A 22,945-nucleotide genomic window follows, 5' to 3' on the forward strand; every position below is an offset into this window, starting at 1 on the left:
CATAATCCCTCGCGAAGTTTCCCTTCTCCGGAGCACAATTTTGAAAATGTCTGGTGATCCCAGCACGACTTTTCCTCAGATCGATTCCAGGCGACGAGAAAGTTTCGACCGAAGGCACACGTGCCTCTTTGTCCCATTAGCATGCGGCAGTCACGATGGCGGAGGCGAGGGAGAGGGCGGACCAAAAGAGGCGTCCCAGCACCACGCCGGAAGACGCCGTCATCGGTGACTCGGCGGCGGCCGCGGCGTCCGCGGCATCGCTGGCCTCGCCGTCCTCGTCGCTGGGCGGCGGGCACCTACGCGTGATGGCGTCGATGTCCACGGAGGCGATGGGTCGCCCGTTGAGCGCCAGCGGGGAGATGCAGTAGTTGCGGGCGGCGAAGTCCGAGGCGTTGGCGAAGGGCGAGCGGAGGAGTGCGCGCAGCCGGCAGTCGCACGGGAAGTGGTTGCCGAAGACGGTCATCGCCTCGACGCCCTCGATGCGCACTGCGCCCGACGCCGGCGTCTCCAGCAGGTGGTTATTGATAAAGCGGATGGCGCGGACACGATTATTGGGGCTCAGCGAGAGGGACTCCACGGCGTCGACCTGCGGATTTAATTGACATATTAGGGGTGGTTGTCGACAAACCAATTTCAGTTTGCGACTTGGCTTGGGACCAAAATAAGCTGTTATTATGTCCCAATAGACGCAGGACTCTCTTTTTATTTTTTATTAATTTCATATTTCTATTTAATTTTTTTCAAAGGTAACAAAAAACGGTAGAATGGTTCCCTGCTTAAAAATTTGTGAGAGATACATACATATCTACACATAATTAGTGTAAATGCCCTGAGGTTAGTTAATTAAGCTCAGAATGCCGAGAACCGAGAAAAACGGATTTGCGTAAAATTTAGGAATGAAAACCCTGCATGCTCATAATAGACAAGATTCTCGATGCTTGCTTCCATTTTTACATCTGCAAGTCTTCTGCGTAGTGTGCTCGCCGTGAAAGGTTTGACTAGGAAAGGGAGAATTTCATCTCTCGACGTGCGCCTCAACGTTTTTAGAAATGTCGAGTCGCACCAATTCTCCCCAAAAGAAAATCTCCGCGAAAAAGGGCACATAAAAAAACCGGATCGTAGTTGCACAGATTGAGAGTTATGATAATCAGTTAACGAATCCGTCTATTGATATTGAAACATGATAATACTAAGTCAAATTTCACCTGTGATTATATGGAGTGTTAAATTTGTAGTTTTTAAAATTCTTATTTACTTTAGTGAACGTAAAAAAAACCTTTCTGCCGCTTTCATATTTCCTACTTGTGACATGGGGATACTCCTGCCTACTTGGTACGGGGGATAACGTTCTGGTTTCCCACCCAGAGGGCTCGGGTTCAAATCCCGGCGGTGTTGAATATTTTTCAGAGGTGCCTCGATCCCTATTTGAGGTTCTTTGTGGAGGGCATTTTGAGTGAGTACGCCGTCCGTCGGATGGGACGTTAAGCTGCGGACCCCTTGGCGCCTTTCGGCAAGAGTAGGCTAAAGCCGACGCCGGGTTTCTCTCCACCCTTCATCCTTTCCTGTCTATCCCATATGGCGCAAATGACCTCAGCTGTCGGGCGCCTTCCCTAAATACTACCTCTACTCGAGGTATAATTTAATCGTAATCACTTAAAATGCCCACAATAAGTCAGGTACACTAATATTGCTATTTATTTGCAACCGTGAACATGTCAAAGCTAGGTCAACTACGCGTGGTGCCTTAGTGCCTTGATAAGCCTAAGCTGATCCAGCAAAGCAAAGCTTGGTAGTTGAGAGTGAAGATCGACTCCAAACTTAGACACTTGTGAGGTTTACAACCATGGGAAAGGGAGACGGCTCCTACCCAGCCGCGCCACATGCGATTTCCCATAAGTCCTGGTGACCATGAGATCATACCACCTGGATTGCCCAGATATAATTGTCCATGGGTATCCGGAGAGATTTGGACCGAGGTTTTTTCGATCAGCAGCCAAACGCTCAACGCAATTAAACACCGAACCGCTTTGATCACATTGTTTATTGGCTATAAAACTCTCCCGGCCAATGACGCCGATCATTTATAAAAGATCTTATGCCACAGTTGATAAAAATTACGCGATATTTTTATTATTCCTTTTTTCTCCCATTCCCAAGAGTTATTACTAAAATTTTTCATTTAGCTAATTACTCCGAATATTTTAGTAAAACTAACATAATTCTGGAGCCACTGGTGGCAAATTATTATTCTTAGCTAAATGTGTTTACAAAATATGTTACAAAAACGAGCGTATATTGTTTGGTGAAGCAGCCCGGGTGATAATGACAAATTGGAAGGGTTAAATCCATCTCTTCTCATTTAATAGAGAGGGAAATTTAAATCGCGTTTTTGAGCCGTTTCGTTATCCAAGAATTAAACCGAGTCAAGATGGTTCGGAGGGAAAATAGGGAGAATGGAGTGCATGTTAATATTGGGCTTCGGTAATAAACTTCAATGATTAATCACACAACCATACTTAATCGGGTTTTTAGGTGTTTTTTCGTCAGGGTATATTACGTGTTCGTAAGTTCCGTCAGAACATTTGGAGCACAAATCACATACCAGCACTTATCAATGCTCATTTTAAGATCGCAACTACATGAGTTATACACATTTTTTAAACTTTGCACGATTTCATTGGATAAATGACTTACGCCGTCGATAAACATTAAAACATGATCCTAAATATGATTCCTTATGTATTATATGAAAATTAAATTCTGGCGCACTGTATGAAAGTCCATTAGTACTCAAGAGAATGCGGTATAAGTGAAGATAATATTTATTTTGCTTCAAAAACCTCAATTTTTTCAATATCAATTACTCAAACAGTTCTGAATAAAATGGAAAAACTTGATAGTTAAAGTCTTTACTTAACTACCAGCTTTAAAGTAATGTAAATATTTAGGTATTTATATTTTTATACTTCTATACTCTCGCAGGTATTATTTCCTTATATTTCGCCTTCTTATGTTAATATTTTGAAGGGTTGGCCTAAATTCTATTATCACTTAGGAAACTTTTGTGCTTTATCTAGCTCTTCTAGGCGGTCTTTCAATGTCATTAGTTTCCAACTTTGGTGCAACTCGTCGCTATATTAGGTAGAAACTTCTGCGCGTCTTAAACCTCCGTCCCCAGTAATTGTTTCCATCACAGACCAGGCCACGAATCTTGGCTTTCAACCGGCATCGCGATGCAAATTTATTGTAATCGCATTCATTGCATGTTCCCCGCTACATGTTTTATTCCATCGATGAGCCCAAGGGTGGTTAACGCTCCGTTGGACGCAATCACTGTGCGAATCTGACGTCACACCCATTCATGCGACAAACTTCTGTGTCACGGTGATTGCGCATTGCATTAAAACGGAAGTACAAGATTTCTAGACACTACCGAAAATAATACCTCCCATAAGTCCTAAAATGTGTCAATTCTTCTAATTTTGGTTGAGACGTAAGCGCACCTGGATTCTGACAGCCTGTCCCACAGGTAATAAGTTATTTTCGTTGCCCATCCTCATTTGTGTCCCATTGAGATCGTAATTATATTTCTGCCATCGTGACCAACACTTCATGTGGACACATCTTAACAAAAAAAACTGTCGATACATTAAAATGTATTGTTGTTGGGATCAATCCTCGATTAAGAACATCAGTAATCAGGACAAAGACGATTTTCTCTGAGTTTTCGGGACAACGCTGGCTGGAATCCATGCTATTGGCGTGGTTGCCATAACCAGGTAACTGGACACCAAAACTGTTTTTACGGCTTTTAGCCCATGGAAATAACGTTGGTATTGTACCTATCTTTAAATCATGTGCTCTAAAAATTGATTTTCGATCAGTAAAAGTGCTCAAGAAAATAATTGAAGTAAATCAATTGATTATTTATTCTAATCAATATCTTCGATGATCTAACTTAGGTAATTATTAGTTCTTAGTATTCCAAAAACTGACCAATGGATAGGAAATTAAGTTCATATAGCGATAACTTCTTTGACTGATATACCCAAGCAATCATTCCTCTAGTTGCGAATTTTACTTTAGGTTTCGTCTCAGTTTAAACGTTTGTATGCTTGCCAACTTAACCAATTTCCACGAGAATTTGTTTTCATCCAGTTTCGATTTTAAACCTCTTCATCTACCTTGACATAATCCCCGCAAGCCGCCGCCAGGGTGTGTGGCGGGGTGTGTTAGGTCACCACCCTTAAAAAGGAACAAAACCACTTGCAAAATCAACACATACATGCAAAACTATGCCCACGGTGACGTATACATTCATGCGAAAATCCTTTCATTCTACACGCATGCAAATACTATCCTATCATCTAACAAATAATTGCACCAAAGGATGCAGTAAAAATGTATCCAATAACGTGCAAGCTAGAAATTGATAAGTAAGAAGGCGAAATTCCACTACCACATGGATATGCAACATTAAGCGCTCTCCTCCCCAAGGACACATGCAAGGAATGGACCCAACGCTGCAGGTAGCGGGAGGGTCTCCCCACAGAGAGAGGCGAGGGATGAAAGGGGACAGTAACAAACAGCCAAGCCAGAGCAAGCAATACTGTTAAGAACACTAAATTATTTAAATGAATTCTAATGCGGTAATGCGAATAGAAAGGGTTTTGACAACAAAACACCCGAGGATAGTGAAAGTGCATGAAATTGAGAAGAACTAATTATTTCTTAGACCCTGAGAGTGGCAAGTGGAATTTTTGCTACCTATAACCCTGCAGTTGCGATCCCGTATTGTCCGTGAGAAGGAGTCGTTGAGTCTGCTGGTTCTGTCATCTACTCGTATTTCCCGATTTTTATATACATAATCCAAGCAACCAATGTACTCGTATGTTGGAGTGCGAATAATTTGCGAGACGTCGGTGCTGAAACATACGGATCTGAATTTATTTAGTAAGTTACACCTAGCATTGAACTGTCTTTCTTATAATGATTCCCAACCAAAATCTAGAAGGATTTCCGTGACGATTTTCGTTTTATCGTCACAGTTTTTAACGAAACGAGCTGCCCGGCGTTGAACCTCAATTTCCCGAATGAGGCCTTTTTCACTCGAATCCCATACGCTACATGCATAGTCTAAAAGAGGTCTTACAAGAGTCTGGTAACAACGTTCCCTGACATTGGAGTCACTTCCGACAATGTGTCTATTAAATCCCAATTTTTTATATGCTTCCCCGCAGGCTTTACGTTTGTGGGTCCCCCAACTTAAGTCTTTAGTGAATTTAACATCTCTTCCTCTTAAATCATCAAAAAACTGTCCATAATGACGATTCCGTTGATTCCGCTAACAATAAAAAGAAAGTGGAAATGATAATGAGAGAAAAAATATTTTAAAAAACCATTTTCTTTTGTATGAAACAGTTATAAATATAATAACAGGCTTCAGCTCCCTCCTTTCTGCATCTCTAGTTCAGACTTGGAAGGTGAAACATATGCAGAGTCTCATTCAACAGAAAATGTAAGGTTATCCGTCCCTTCTGTATGGATGACCATAAGATCTATGCTTCCATTGCCAAATGACTCCTTCCTGCATTGTATATCGCTTGTAAATGCAGGGAAGATATAGAAATGGTGATTGGATTGTATATTGAGTGGCCATCCATACTGCGAGATTGAAAGAAAATTAATGGAAACGAGGAAGGCGTCCTCATTGCTGGCGGGCGGGATGATGGAGAGACTTGTGAAGATACTTCGTCTCTTATCACATCTGCGTTTTACATTCGATTTTTTTTGGAGTGTTTTGGATTACACATACGGTTTTCTTTATAGGGCTTGCAAATTGACAACTGGTTTTGATCCGTAATCTCCTGAGCTCGGTCAAAATAAGTTGGAACTAGGGTTGATTGAACATTAATAAGTGGGTAAGAAATTACCAGGTATTCATCGGTCAGTTTTGCATAATATTGAGCGTGAGTTTTGAAGCATCTTGTCTTCCGTCTAGTGCCAATCTCCTCCCATATATGGTCCAACGTTTATGTTAAATGATTGGGATCTAACAAAAAAAGCATTGCAAGGAGTTCACTCATGTTGTCCAACAAGGGGAGATTGGCATCGGTCACCTTGTTCCCGACGAGGTCCAGCGATCCGACGGCGGCGAGGCCTTCGAAGGCGCCGGCCCTGAGCACGCCGAGGTCCGACTCGTGTATGGCGAGCACGGCGACCCTCGCAAGTCCTCGGAAGGTGTGCGGCCGGAGACCGGGGGGCGAAAGGTCCATAAAGGCGAGGCGAAGGAGGCCGACGGAGCGGAGACCGTTGAAGGCGTCGGGGTCGATGGCGCGGATGCCGGCTGGGAGCACGAGGCGCTCCACGTGGGAGAGGCCGGCGAAGGCGGCTCGCTCCACTCGCAACAGGGGGTTGTGCAGCAACAGGAGGAGGCGGACGTTGGAGGTGCCTGAGGGAGGAAGAGAGATTACATATATGCACTCTGTATTAGAACATTCTAAAGGGCCGAAACTGATAACCTATCACACCTTTTTTCGTCTAACCGTCAGTGGGAATCACAGTGGTTTGAAAAATTGTCATGAAAATTTGTTAGTGTGATATATATCGGCACCACTTCAACTTTTTTCACATCGATCAGTCGGTGTGGGAAGGTTTAAGTAATTGAAATGTCGAGAATTCAAAATGATCGTATGTATGGCCATGGGTGTAGGCAGAATAATTGTTATGCACACTCTTCGAGGAAAACTTAAATTATTTTACGGCTATTTATGATACCAGATTGAAAAATGACTTACATTTTTAAGTTTTTGAGGGGCTGTAGTCCTCATATGCCTCCTCATTAAGCGTGTCATACATGTGAGAAATATAAGTATAACTATGCATAGATAGCGTTTTGCGTTATTAGAAGTCGCAAATTAATTACTATTTTCCCAGAGAGTATCTCAGAGTAACCTTAAAAAACGCACAGCAAGAAAGCCCTTAGTGTGCCTTTAACACCACTATCATTTTATGAATTGCTGAACTCATTTTTTTTTTTGCTTTTGATGGTTGTGTGTGCCGCGACGTAAGATAGAATCAGGATCATTTATGTACGTAACACAGATTTGAGAGTTTCTGAAATCATATAACAGAAAAATCGCAACAGATATCAGATATAGGAATAGCTCGGCCTAAAATACTAGAGGACTCAGGAATCTTCCTTTGTGTCAAAATGAGATTTTTCATCATAGGGAAGGGGGATTGGATGCTCTTCAGGCGATCACGCATAGGTGCGTGAGAAGCTAAGGCTGGCATTGCATTTGAGCGGCAGCTTTCACGAACGTAGCGAGGTAAAAAAATTTAAAGCAAAATTTCGCGAAATTAAAGAGAGTTTTTTTTATTTTACACTCAAATTTGTAAATCTCTTAGGTGGCGTACGATTTTCTTGGTTTTTAAGGGCATGAGAAAAAATTAGGTGGCACTTCAAATTAAGATGAAAAGTTGCGTCGATCCCGACAGTGTGGGTATAGGTACGGTTATGGTTAATGGTGTGATCGTAATAATCGTAAGTATGTATAGCTCTAATTAAGTGAAATTAAATCATGGTGCAGTTTGCATGAAATGAAGGCTGTAAGGAAATGACCACCATTCATTCATTTTGAAAATTGGTCCAGTTAACGTCGTAATACCCATAAAAATAAATTGCGATAAAAATAGATAAATATGGACAACAATATATTTTACTTCAGGGAAGCATTGGTATGATCCCTAGCTTTTATTTTACGGATTAAAGCCAAGGTTAGGATGAAGTGTATATGATTTCAAAGTACAAGATTTTGGATCTTTCAAAAAGGCGACAAATCGTAAAAATGACCAAAACTGTGGTTCAAAAGCGATCGAACAATCATAATATCAGCAATCCAATAAGAGACTGCACTGTGTTTTGGAGTCTTATTCACGTGATTTATTTTCAATGACAGGCCTAGCCACACAGCTATAAAAGAATATCCGAAAGTATTTACCCGGTAGAGTATATTGCGTATATTAATCGGGAATATCTGCACCGATACGAAGCGTGTTGTATGCGAGGTCGAGAAGGTTGATGATATCCGATTTCGACTCGTTTGTCATTTCGTGGGCTCGTATCAAGGGAATGAGTGTGCGTAACAAGCGAGGAGCAACATCCAGACCCAGGACCGATCGAGGTCGATCGAGTACCCTCATCTCTTTGCTTCTCTCCCCTTGCAGACCAGGAAAACAGGGGTCATCTCCCTGAGAACGAAGAACGATCGCGTTCTCTGGATATGGAACTCTCACTCTCAGTTTGAGAGCACTATTGATCAGTCCAAAGTGGTGGGCGGATCACTTCAAATAGTTCCATCTTTTTTAGAATTGGCGCAGACTTACGCCGGCATTCACCATCAAAATGAAATACTCCAAAATTTATAGCTAATCAGAGAAGTTTGTTGATAAAAAAATAGAACAAACTATTTGCAAGCACTGCAGGAGAGTTCACAGAAGTAACAGACATGGTAATTCAAAGAATTGACAGAAATATCTGTTATTTCTCTGAATATAAATTACTTCTATAAAGTTACGCCTGTAGCTAATGACGTTTACTTAATGAGAAGTTTATATTCACCACAGTGTATAGAAACGGAGCATTACGCATTCAAAACAAACCGCAAGATATAGTAATCGTACAATGATAATAATACGTTTACAACTCACCACGCTATTTCCACGAATTCGAGAGTTGAGGAGTATTAACAATCAGAATAATTGAAATTTAAAAATCCCAAGGGGTCTAAGTTTTAAAAGGGATGTTTCATCCTTTAAATAAACATTTTTTTCTGAATGCTCGTTCTTTATCCAATTCATAAACAAATGGAGTTAAGACTTCTTTTGTAGTTCAAATTCCCATGGAGCCCTTCTTTCTACACTGATATTAAAACAACAACATAAGGGAAGTGCTTAGCTAGTACCTACAGCACTGGCCTTGCTTTGTCCTACAGTAAGAATTAAGAATTAAAAAAAAATGATAGTTAACCTCTGAGATCTTTATACTCGCCATATAGTTATTCTCTCAATTGGGTACCGTTATGTTTTCTTGAAGAACGTTTAAGCACGCGCCCTATTATTGTGACCACGAGTTGTTCGAGGGATGAATGCTTCCTCGCGAGAAACAGAGGGGACCGTAGACAGACCGGCGAAGGCGTATCCCTCGATGCGGGCGATCCGGTTGTGCGGGAGAAGGATGCGGGAGACGTTCTGCAGGCCGGCGAAGGCAAACTGCGAGAGCGCCGTCAGCGGGGCGTTGGTGATGGAGAGTTCACGGAGGCGCGGGAGGCCTCGGAAGGCGAACGGCCGAATGACGGTGATGTTGTTTCCGTCCAGGTAGAGGCGCTGCAGGGCTCGGAGGCCCGTGAACGCGTCGCTCTTGATCACTGGGATGTCGTTCTTGGCCAGAGAGAGGTTCTCAACACTAGCCGGAAGGGTCTTCAGCGGCACTTCGGTCAGACCCCCCGTGTTGCACAGCACCTGAGGGTAGATGAAATGAGGAGTCGTTTTCTTAATTATTTGACTAGGTTTGATGAAACATATCGGGGCAACGTGATGAATAAAAACTTCCTAGTTTTCCATCAAATATTCAGCCTGCAAACACGACACGTTTTGCAATATAGGTAGCATCCTATTGCCTTGCACAACGCGTTTCACGGGAGAGTACCAAGCTAATGCGCTAGGTTGCAAACATTCATATTGTTTAGGAAAACAAGGGTGTACTGGGGTGGGAATATGGGATAATGGGGAGGAGTATACATTTGAGACTCCGAAATCCAAACACCATCCTGGATATTGTCCTTCTTAGCGACGAGGGCGAGAGTGTTTTGCGGCGCAGACAACAATGGTAGGGGCGGGAGTAGTTTTTCGTGGTAAGATTCCGTGGGACGGGAAAGAAGAGATGAGTAAAAGTATTTATGAACCCTACGGAGATGAAAAAATGGACCAAAGGCATATGCATATGGATGAAAGACTGGGAAGGTATTTAAGACTGTGAGAATTGGGATTGGAAAGAAAATAGAGCTTCAATCATCTAATTTTCGGTAAGAATTACTAGCGAATAAATTGAGAGAAGTGCCATTATTCTGAATAGATCTTTTAGTAAATCAGATTATTAGCTTCAGTTTTCTCTATTTATTTCGAAGAATCAAAAAAATGACAAGGTTTCATATAAGGTTCCAGGAGCTCTCATTTTGTGATTCATACGTGACTTTCATCCAACTTATTCACTCAGTTGCGCCATTTAGGTAATTATCTCATTCATTTCACGATTACCTTGTCTCTTTCAAAACGATATCTGTAGTCTCTTTTTGTTCAATCCCAATGACTACTTTTTTGAAAACTCCAAATGGGTTTCTAATCGTCACCCACCCATCTGGCGTGTGTGCGGCAAATCTTAAAAGAGTCCTAAAGTTTGATTATTAGAGTTGCATAAGACATTTAGTAAATCACTAAAATGCATGATAGCTTTTAGGGAATGTTTTTCTTAAACATTATAAAAATATTTGGAAACCATTTTTCTGCGCTCATTTGACAAAAATCCACATCAAATTAGGCATTTCCATTATTTTCCAAACCTTTAGTGCGAATTTGAAAGATTCCCATTTGAGTAATAACTTATTGGCCATTTGGGATACAAGTAATTGATTACAAATCAGCTTAAGTGTTACTGTAGGCAATTGGTGTGATTAAATGAGCTTTATATGGGGTGTTACCGACACAAGACGCGGATTTTAAAGTTACAAGATGTCACGCGAATACTTTAAGGTTATTGTCGTAGGAGTCCATGGTGGATTGTTCTATGCCTGGATCGTTATTTCGCTATGAACTATAAATTCTATTAATAAAATTATTTTTTTAAACATATAGTATATGAAATCTCCTGTTGTAGCATATTTCTTAATTTTTTTTGTATAATTTTATTTGCTTTTTGAATGTTTTGAGTCCTTTGAAATGTTCTATCCCTGACAAGATATCAATTATTTGTTTGGTAAGTTTTAAATTATGTATACCTTACGAACGAAATATAAATGCACAAAACAAACAATATACCAAAACATAATAAAAAAGGGTACATCTAACCTCCTTCGAATGGTATCAAGTTAAGTAATACGGTTATAGTACAAATTAACGACACATATTTTACAACCAAATAACTCTTTCAACCGCATTTTCTCAAAGAAAGTGTCTTTATATGCAACCGTTTTAAACTCTCCGAAGCGCAATCATGGTCATATAGAAGAATCTCGGAGCTCTACATGTGCGAATTCGCAGTGCAATCGTTCCGCATTTTCTAAGCCTCCGAAAGCTCTCGATCCTTACCCTCCGGGTTGGTCATAATAGGGATCAGATCCATTGGAGGGCAGGTGAAGAGTCTCAATTAATCCTTCGATGCAAAATGTGTGGCGACAGTCAGGACCCGAAATCCATCCAAAAATCCACCCTGGGAAAACGCGATGGAATTCCTATTATTCTCGATTGAGAGGGGAAGGGCCGTGTGTGTGATGAGATGAGAGATGAGGGGAGGTGTTGCAGTGGTGGCGGTGATGTATTGGTGGGTCCAAGTCCGGGAATGGGAACAGAGAGAGAGAGAGATGAAGCACGCTCTCGGGTTAAAGGGGTGAGGAAATCCAGGAAAGCCCCCTCCCAGCTAAACCCTCCCCGTCAACCATTTTCCATCGGCCGGCGATTTTCACGCGGCTGGTGACGGAGTTCAAGCAGCACCTGAGTCCCCGCGTTTAATCTGCTCTCTCGCTTTTATTAAGCCGGAATCATTTTCTCTCCCATAGAAAAGGTCGTAACTGTTGTCCAATGAGAGGGCCGGGAGAGGTCCGGGCACCAAAGGAAGTAGTGAGATTTAATAAAGGGGGAGGGAGATTCAACCGCATTGATTGAAGAAAGAAAGATTGACACACCTCGGGTGAAAAAAATCTCTTCACATTATTTATAAGGTGTGATGAGCTTTTTTAAGATGTTATGAAATTGGTCGATTGGTGATACCGGGTATTTGTTAAATGTAGATTATAGAAAATTTGTAAATTATTTATTGAAGCAGGTCTTGGATATGAATCGTGGAATGCCTCATACGTTGGGTCAGAGTTTCAATATGCCACCCTTAACTTCCCATCAAAGATGGCGTTCCGCTTGATGACACACACCTCGAGACTCTGATATTGATCAGCTACAAATATATCAGCAGAAATGGTAATTTAATATTTGTACTCAAAATAAATGAAGTTTTATAGTTAAAACTGTGCACCAGAGGAAGCTATCCACATAAACTATGCAATTCATTCTGTAATTGCCTGGCGATGGTGCGCAGCATCGAAAACATGGTCGTGAAATATTAAATCTTTATGTGTAAGTACAAAGTTTCGTTTTTTACCCTCATCATGAAAGAATTCCACAAAGTTAAACCTGAAACTGTTATGTTGATTACGGTAGTATATTGGTTTTATTTGTATAAAGATACGAATTTATTTTACGCTGAGATTGAACTTCACTAAATAAATACAGTTGTGAAGGTAGTTAATTATGTTAAAAAATTTAAAGCGAATTCGACTCCCACAATTCAGTCGAACTTTAAAATAATGGGTACGGCTATTTTTAAGCCTAATTCCTGAACATTCAATCAGGTTTCAGAAAATCATTGAATATCAAAATAAAGATATGTCATTGTAATAGTTTATTTTAATATTCATTGCTAGGGTGTTAAATGTCGTGCAAGTTGGAGATTTTAATGTTGCAGTGTTAAGCACTCGGATTGATGAAAAACCACATTCCATACTTTTATCTCTTTTATATTTCTAAATATAATCCAGCATTAGAGAGCCGCTTCAAAACTTCGAAAACAAACCTAACCTTTTCTAATGTTTAATTTTCTTTCTAAAAGCTAAATTAGTTATCTCATTAATAAAATAAGTTTTAACTTTTTTGTCCATATTTACTCGTATATATCTTTGTTGAAAATCAACGAATTCTTGATCACGACGTTTTTTTCACTGTTGAAAATATATTGCGTAAGACAATAAACATAACAACGGGCATATTTTCTTAATTTTTTAAAACTTAGGCATTAGCATTTCATTTTTTTAACAACTGCAGCATTCACTACATAAACATTATTTTTGGTTCCTGTGATTGACGCGAAGACATATGTGTTCTTGCGGAATCCTCGCTGAGGGGGCTCGAGGCTTTTGAGGGGAGGGTCTACCGCCTTTGGGCAGGAAATCAGTCCGGGCGAGCGTGTGCAAAACGAGGGCATCATGAGGAGAATGAGCGAGGAGATGAAGATCGTCGCTGCAATCAAAGCCCGACGGACCTCGTAATTTGGTCATGTGATGCATGCAGTCGCCACTGGCCCATCATGAAAGGAGGGTCTGCTCCAGGCGAGGTCCGGGTAGGATAATTTCCTGGCTGAAAAAACGTACGTCAAGGGTGCGGCCCCTCATCAACCGGCCCTCTTTTCAGTAGGCTGCCAATAAATGAAAACTGATACTCTGGTATAAAATGATAGTCCGTTGTTGCTAACGATTACAGCATACTATTCTGGAAAATTCACGCTTTTCTATTGCTTTGTAATCTGAGAGTGAATAGCGAATAACATATCTGCGGAATAAAAACTTTGAGGTGTAATTTTATTTATTACGAGTTGCCTTCACGTTTCACCCGAATTTTAAAACGTGTAGCGATATTTTCGGTGGATTCAGCAGGCAGACAGGCATGAATTTTTGTTCACACGAGGAAATTTACACTTACTATCCCCTTTCTATTTCATGCTCTTTCATTCCTCACTTTATTGCATTTTGCGGTCATTTTCACAACGTTGGGGAAAGTCCAGATGCAATGTTTTGGCCAAATTTGATACTTGGGGAAAAGGTTTACACGGACCTGAGATCGCGGAAACGGGGCTGTGGAAACAGAAAACTAAGAGTCTCCATTCACGTATCTGCAGTAAAACATATGAGGAAACCGACGGTGTAAAAACTCAGGTCTGCTCCAGACTCCGAACCTTTCGTTTTAGCAATTTATTTTAGGAATTAATTTAGACTAATTTTCGTATCATGAATAGAATTAATAATATTTTCGTTTGGCTACTATTTATACTCGGCATGAAATTAACTATTGGTATTTAATGATACAATTCATTGGCAGCAGTTTATTGACGCAGTTATATCACTCTGGCGTCATAATACAACGCATATTTTTGTGAACTAACTGAATCAAAACTTAGTCTCTCTAGTTCCAGTTATCAACGTTTAATCGAGTTTTAATACCAAAACGGATATCTCGATGTTATGTAATTTTTATGGAGAAATTCAATTCTCCACTAGGATATTTGTATTTATTTTCCAAAAAATTGCACAATTTTATGGATTTTACTAATAAATTTGATTTTAGTATTGATTGTTTTAATTCAACTAATTATAATGAGGTAGAGATGCGTATGCCTTTTATTTTTAGAAATTTTATTTCTATTATTGCATATATTCCCAAAGATTACCTTCGTTAGCTGTAGGAAATTAATTTGGGTATATCGATTATTTTTGGCATGCTAATATCCCGTTGTGCTAATTTCCATAGGGAGTTTAAAATCATTCACTGATAGTTTTGATATTACTCTCATATCAAAGTCCTTTCTTTAACGATTGATTTCTTTAAAATTAAACAATTAAGGCTATAAAAAGAGACATTTCAGGCGTGATATGGTGGACTACCATCATTGATTAAAAATTGGCAATTTTCCACAAAGTAAGGCTATGACTATCATGCCTTTTACCAAAGATGATCCAAGTTACACCGGCCTTTCTCGCCAAGTGAATTGTTATTGGGATAATTGTGGTAGTTATTTTGACAAGGCACATGGGTGAAAAGTATAATTGCATAGGTCTACTAGGTGTTAGTGATATAAAGTTCTGTATGCATGAAAATTCCTCTTTCATGATTTTATCGTTAACTCAACTAAATCAAATCATCAGTAAAAATGTTGGTTAAAAAACTCCCGATTATTGAGGTAGTATTAACCAACTAGAAACGTATGCAAAACTAACCTGGACACTTTCAAAATATATTCCTTTCTTCTACTATACCTTCAACCCTTCTTAAAGTTTTTGCATGATATTTTGGGAAACATTGGAAAAATGAGTGGTCTGTCAGAGTTTGTATTAGCTGGAGTCAGATATAACAATTTTACTCGTTCTATTGTATTCCCTAGAGGCGGGAAGGGTGCTTTATTACATTTTGATAGTTTAACTTAGTTGTCTGGAGAAATCTTATTGAAGATGTATCATTGCAATAATTCACAAATGAAAATATCGTTTCGTAATTATTTGAGCACTTAAATTTAATTCAATTATTAAGTATTTTGTAGTGTTTTGATTCAAGGTTTTAATATTTTTTCGGGATTTCCATGAATTAAAAAAACTCGGGTATAGTTTTTAATGAATTACGTTGATTCTTTGGAAATACCTAATTCAACTGATCTTGTTGAAATTTGAAAATTATTGAAAACTCCTGTCACCAGGCACGATATACTAAATTTTTCTGAGGAAAGGCGTCTTCATGATTTTTACCACATAATTCGATATAACTCTTAAATTTGGGTACTTAGAAGGATGGAAACGGTATTAGAGACGGCAAGTTAAACTTAAAAATAGGAAATTGTCATTATTAGGGCATCGAAGGGGCAGAAGATATTTGAGAAAAACAGGGAGTTCGTAAAAAGGGATGCAGGACAATGCTTTGCAATGGACCATCGAGGACTCTGAAAGAAGAGTTTTAAGTGGGGATGGAAAATACGTACGTTGGACGGAATGAAGGTAGGAAGAAAATAATGTAATGCAAGGTGTTAGAGTGTTTATCTATAGTTCCATGCGGCAGGGCGTAGCTCTTTGGCCTCAGTTCTTAATTTCTTAGTCTTTCAAAAACCCACCTTATTCAGGTACACTGCTTTGTTTTAGTATCCTGATGCCTCTGACAAACCCTGCGCCCCTATGATTCCGAAAAGTCTCTGGAACGACCTTAAGGTCAGTGGACGGTTACGTTACCAACCCGACTAATCCGGCTGACTTCTTCATAATAACAATCGTGTATTTGATTCAGAGACGAATTTATGTACGAGGAAGTGTAAAGATGAGGAGAACAGGAAAGGATCATTAGGAGAACTCTATGGGAAAGAAGTACTTAATGGATTGGACACAGCTTGAGGCACATGGAATAAGTCAGAGACATAATAGAAGGGAAAATTTAAGTGAAGATCCCGCGAAGAAAACCAAGAGGACACAGAACAAACTGAGGAGGACTAAAAGCAGAGAAGTTATCAGGAAGTAATAATTAAGACAGAATGAAGAATGGAGGGCTGCTGTAAACATCTTAATCTCTGAAAGAACAAACAATCTTAGGATTGAAACACTGATGATATGGTTTGACACTGATGACAGGGCGGGTGGGGTTCGCACCTCACAGATCCTTACTACTATGGAAGCCATAGGAAGGAAAAGGAAGACAATGGGATTGGTTAGTAAGCTATTTGATCCACCGTCCCTTGAGGTTTAAGGGGTGTGGGGGACACCGTCAGCCAGGGTCTGCCCGCGTGGTCACTTGCCTGCGTGTGCGAGAGGCAGATGCACTCGGGTGGGCACGGCGTGACGACCGTGGAGGAGGCGGAGGCAACGGCGGCCGAGTTGGCGGCTGAGGACGCGCTGGGGTCCCCCAGCGATCGGCCCGAGGCGGCGGCAAGGAGCAGCAGGAGAAGGCCGTGGCCCCCGTAGGCCAGGGGCCACATGGCCCCCGCCTTCCCCGGCGGGGGTCGGTGGGCGCCCCTGAGGCCGGGTTCCCTGCAAACGACACGAGAAAAAAGAGGCGGGTTAATCTAGTAATGCTGTGTCGGGACGTCATTATCAGTATATAGTGGGATAAATAATGACTGGCGTACTTTTTGAGATTTACGGACGCACTGAGACTGTAGTCATGCATTTCAAATTCATGTAATTTTAAATAAACTATTCAGTGGAGTATTAGAAGTAAAATATGCTTCCACTTCCATATCGAACAATTCCTCCTTAAAAAAATTTATGAATACCGCATGAAAAATTAGTTTGTGCTTGGAGTACGTCTTTATCACGCCCGAGAATTTTCTCAAAATTATTAAAGCGTCAATTTTAATGCTGTAGAACAGATCCATAACCTCAAGAAACACGCTCTCAGTTTTTTTCACCCTCAATAATGTTTTAATAAAATAGTTTTGATACTCTGGATTATATTCCAGTACTTATTAAACGAAATACGCTTGGTTGAAAAGATTTTCAATAGTATAGCATCCTAAATATCCGTGATAAAGTAATATTAAGTGAATACATATGGCAATATCCTTGGCATGTGTCAAATATTTTTCAAAAAACTATTGAAAGGAGATAAGAGCATTTAATTAATAAAAGTGCATGTTTGGAAATCGCTGTGAGTAGATGTCCCAAGTTATCGGGAATTAGAACTGATTTATTTTGCTATAAAGAGTTGCCTAAATGGCGTAAGATAAAGATTTAGTTATCATCATGTTTTATAAATTCAAGACCAGAACTCCTCCAATCCCAGTCTGCTCTATTACTGCGTGTACTGGGGTTACTGCATGTATACATCTGCCTGTATCTAGGCGAACTTCGGACGCAAGGAAAAACGAATCAATTCTTTTTCAAATGTTTCATTTCAACCATGTCGCCAAAGCAATATTCAACACATGCATAAAATACCCTCTTCCATGGATGGAGACTTTTAAGTGGACGAGGTTATTGATTGCTATTTCAGGCGTCAAGGCGATTCTTTTGGAACAACGAAGTTCCTCCAGTTCGTGGAATTGTGGAGAGCCGTTATGATTGTTTTCAAAAGAGGGTATAATTCTCCTTTTTATCAACAATCCGATCGATGAGAATGTAAAAATTTGGTTTCTTAAAAAGACAAAATAAAAATCCATGAATTTCGTCATAACTACTGGCATTTCTAACCCAAATATGGCTATACTTAATCGTATTTCCATAGGGAAGAATGTTTTTAACTGAAAGAGAAAATCGCAAAAGACTTTTGTTATCCTATTCATGAAAGCGGAGTCACCCCTTCGCTATTTTCCATTTCATGAAGGGATTAATTCTGGATGTATCAGGAAAAATGAAATAGTTTACTAATCAACGGGACGAAATAATTAGAATAGGATGAAGCGTGAAAGAGAGAGAGAGGATTTAATATACAAATTTAAATTGCATAGGATTTGATAGCGTCATTTATAATTGAACAAGCGAAATAATGGTACAGAAAAACATTCAAAAGGGTGGAATGGCTTGGCACAAATAATTTTTCGTAAGAATTAGGAGCTCTGTATCAGAAAGTGTATTAGGGACATTTTTTGTAAAAATTAAAGATATAAATAGTAGGAACTAAAACTACTTAATATTATTTTTTGGCAAAAAAGATTTATTTCTATGGTTTTTAACGCATCGAATCACTGAAGAAACTGTTATTCAGAGTCTTTGTTGCTTGCGTATCTCAAGTGTTTTTAAAACATCGTTGTAGATTTGTATTAAGATTTTCATATTTACAGCTTTCACAGAATATCGCTATATTTAGGAGGTTTTCAATTTCGCCCCGTAGGAAGCGTGAGATTCGCAAAATAGTCGATGTGGAAAAAATACAATTATACCGAAAGAGGATGATGATTCAAACACATTTCTTAACATGTGTGGGCTCAGATAAATACAGGGTACGAGTCTTGGCATGTGAGTAGATGGACAGATATTAAGTGAAGCTGAAAGCGGAAAACAGGAAGGAAGCACAGGAACTGTGAATAGATACCATACGGGGTCTATTCAAAAAGTATTGCGACTTTTGTGTTTTTTCAAAAATTATTTATTTATTCATGAATATCTCTTTTGTCCCCTTCAAAGTAATCCCCATTAGATATTATGCACTGGAAGCACTTCAAAAATAATTTTTTGTAATTTGGCTCAGCTTCTCTTTCGATGCAGTCCCTATCTCGTCAATCGTAGCGTAGTGTCGTCCTTTCATGGGCCTCTTCAGTTTCGGGAACAAGAAAAAGTCGCTGGGGGCCAGATCTGGGGAATACGATGGCTGCGGCATCAGGTGTGTGTTGTTTTTGGCCAAAAATTCGCGCGCAATTAACGATGTGTCAGCAGGGGCGTTGTCATGGTGCAAAAGCCAATTTTTGTTCCTTCGCCACAAAATAATCGAAAATCAAATATACACAACCCGCGGAAATACAAAATTCGCGATACTTTTGGAACATAACTCGTATATTTGCAGGTAAAAACAAAATAGTCTTTTGAACTGTACTGCCCTTTTGATCTGTCCTTGTTTGGTACTTGCAATATGAGCGTTTCGTGAATCTGAGCTTGTTTTATCCGTGAATTTAGTTCTTAACTTAATTTCTTACTGTAATGCGGAATTTATCGTTACGTTGGTTTCTACTCGTTTCACTGATGGTAAGCTGCATTTGAAGAGCATAACATACTGAAGTTGACACTTCACTTGAAACATGCTGTCAATCTCGTGAATGGAGCCCCAGCTGCGACCTCAAATTCACGGTCCGATGCTCCCGAGCCAATCCTATTCCGTGTGGAATGTTTTCCTCGTGATTATAGGTCCTCGAAAATGAATCGGCGTCGACCAGGGCGAGTCGTGGCTAAATTACTTCACCACCGAGTTACCCCGAAACCACGAGAAACTTTCCACGGCCCCGTTTTAATTTTTTATTCAAATCAATGGCCAGGGTTTAACGGATTCTCCGTTTTTTATTATTATTATTTCATTCCCCTATCCCCCCTCCCCCACGAGCGAAATTCCGGCCTCGCATTCCTCCGCTCGTTAGGTTCCGCCATTAGGGACAACACCATCCCACCCCGCTCACAAATTTTATCTGAAACATTCCTCCAGTCCAGTCCCCTCTCCCCTTACGCCTAGCTCACCCCACATGAAAATCTCATGTACCCGCCCGCCCCTTTCTCCCATCCGTCGTCGTGTAGATATGAAAAAAGATCGAGAAAGGAATACCTGGAGGAGAGAGGCTGTCTGCTAACCCTTATCCATCTAAACCAACCCTTGCCCCCCCCCACAAGCCTTTAAATCCATTATTCCCTTCGCGGAGAAAGGGGATGAGGGGTGAACCGCGAAACAGCCCGAGGAATTAAGGCCTCCGCTCCGCAAATTGATATCCCCGTCCCCCCTCACCTTCCTCAATCCACCCCCTCACCTCCTTAACACCCTCATAACAACCCTCAACCGCTCCATCCTCAATTCCTTTGCCATTCTTTTTTCCAGTCCCCGGCCCATTTCCTGGGGCCCTACTCCCCTCTCCCATCTGTATCCTTCCCTCCCCCTCGACCCCACCTGTGAATGATTAATTCGCTCCGGCTCGTCGTGAGGAGGCAGGGAAAGGGAGGTGAAGGGCCGGGCGAAGGACATCTTTCGAGGGCTAGCGGGTGAAGGAGGGGGAAGGGGAGGGAGGGATGGCCCTCAAATCCTTTCCTGTTCTTCCTTTTTCCTTTTCGCTGTCAGTGCGGTGGCAAGGGTGAGAAAGGGGGAGGACCAATGTGCCTTCCGTCCTCGACGTATTATTCGAAGGAGGGAGAGGAGGGCAAGACCGTTTTCGTATCGGCAGTCCCGAAATTTTTCCCTCTCTCTCCCTGCCCTCCTATTTTCTTGTCTCGATTTTTTAAACTTGAGAGCTTTCTCATTTAATAGGAATGATACCAAGAGGACCCGTTTTTCATCCTGCGGTAAAAAGACCTTCACCTGCCAGAACTTACTTTCCAAGTTACAGGACGACTGTTTTCCATGGGCATATCGTGGGAGACTCAAATAATTGGGACCTCTGTTCCCTGAAAAATTCTAACAATTTTGTCGCATTTAATAAAATTGTTACACTTTTTTACGGTTCAAATGATAAAATTTTTAATTTATTATCTGGCTTACTTATTTTTATATTAATTAACTCAATTAACTTAATTAACCTTGATGTGCATTGGCATCTTTGTTATCATGATATACTACCTTGATCAAAAATTTCCCGGAATTTATTCAGAAAATTAAAAATACAAGTTTATTCATCTAAATCTATATTGTCCCCTTCAAAGTAATCCCCATCGACTGCAACACACTTATGCCAGCGCTTGATCCAATCCTCGAAACATTTTTTATATTCGGTTTTCGGTATGTCCATCAGTGCTTCCTGCGATTTTTCCATTACTTCCTCTCGGCTGCTAAAACGCGTTCCCCGTAATGGTTTTTTAACTCGATTGAACAGAAAGAAGTCACAGGGAGCCAAATCAGGTGAATTCGGTGGCTGTTGGATGGTATTTGTTGCATTTTTCGTCAAAAAATTACGAATAATGATAGCACTGTGCGACGGTGCGTTATCATGGTGCAAAATCCACGAGTTTTCTGCCCACATTTCTGGTCTCTTTCGGCCAATTGCTTCACGCAAACGTCTCATAACGCCCAAATAATACTCTTTGTTTACTGTCTGGCCTTCTGGCAAAAATTCATGATGCACTACACCGTTGTAATCCATGAAAACCGTCAGCATTGCCTTCTTTTTTGACTGAAAACGACGTGGTTTTTTTGGTCTCGGCTCATTTGGTGAACGCCATTCACTTGCCTGATGTCTGGATTGCGTGTCGTACTCATAAACCCACGTCTCGTCTCCAGTAATGATCCTTTTGATGAATGTGGGATCGGATTCAGCCTCGCAAATCATGTCTTTTGCGACGTCAACACGGTCTCTTTTTTGCATGAAATTGAGGTCTTTTGGCATGCTACACGACGGAAACCCAAATCATTAACCACAATGTCTTGGGCGGATCCATAGGCAATGTTCAAGTCCTCCGCTATTTCTCTGATGGTTAATTTGCGGTTATTGACCAACATTTCTTTTACTTTATCAATTTTTTCACCGACTTTCGATGTCGATGGTCTGCCACTGCGTTCATCATCTTCGATTGACTCACGACCACTTCTGAACCGCTCGTGCCACTGGTAAACGACCGTTTTTTTTAGAGAATCGTTGCCGAAACACTTTTCCAACATTTCCAACGTCCGTGCGCCACTAAATCCGTTTTTTACGCAAAATTTAATACAAGTTCGTTGTTGCAAATTTAAATCCATTTCTGCAATTGTAAAAAATCGCCAACACACACAGAGATAGATGTACTCTTGGCTACGTAACTTTTGCAAATGTCAAGTTATGACACTAAGATTTAAAGGGAATATCAACAACAGATGTACCAATTTAACAAAAAAACAGAACTCAAATCGGAACGATGGGAGCGCCACACGGTGGTTATTCCGGGAACTTTTTGATCAAGGTAGTATTTCTATATTCTGTTCAAACTCCCGGAACGGGCCAAATAGATCATAATAAGAAGCTTATATATCTTTATGATTATTGATATTACCGTAAAGGCTCATTAATTTTATATCGCAACGATGTTAGTGTAAATACGTAATGCCTCACGTCTTGAGATTATAAGTCATACAATATCTTAATTTTTACTTCAACATACCTGAAAGATAACATATGTCTCGTATATAATTACGTAAATATCCAGTGGTAGTGTTCTAGTTATGTTTATAATTGTATTTTGCTGTGCTTGTTCAAGCAGCTGAAGTTCTTCTGCCCGGATCATTGCATTACACCGCAGAACTCATGCAGGCGACTCCATTACTCAGCATCAGCTTTCCTCATGGCCAAAGCTTCAAGGGTCGTATCGAGCGAGTGAGCTGTGGTGAAATGTACTGGATTTTGCTGAATTGATCAAAGAATTTCAGTGATCTCAACAACCGGAGCTCCTACAAACTTTGGGTGAATAAAACTTCAAATAAAACCCTTTATTCCATTCCGATT

General features: G+C 40.4%; 1 protein-coding gene across 1 annotated transcript; it reads right to left on the reverse strand.

Moving 5' to 3' along the window:
• Positions 1-136: 136 nt before the first annotated feature.
• LOC139698146 (leucine-rich repeat-containing protein 4B) lies at positions 137-20,373 on the reverse strand. Its single transcript, XM_071597069.1, has 5 exons — positions 20,294-20,373; positions 16,646-16,877; positions 9,189-9,522; positions 6,120-6,451; positions 137-586 (listed from the first exon to the last, which is right to left on the reverse strand). The coding sequence occupies exons 1-5, from the start codon at positions 20,371-20,373 to the stop codon at positions 137-139; spliced, it is 1,428 nt and encodes a 475-aa protein (XP_071453170.1).
• Between the last annotated feature and the right edge of the window lie 2,572 nt (positions 20,374-22,945).

This window comes from Hetaerina americana, unplaced genomic scaffold, assembly GCF_022747635.1.
Source record: "Hetaerina americana unplaced genomic scaffold, ioHetAmer1.1.p SCAF_8, whole genome shotgun sequence".
Classification (NCBI taxonomy): domain Eukaryota; kingdom Metazoa; phylum Arthropoda; class Insecta; order Odonata; family Calopterygidae; genus Hetaerina; species Hetaerina americana.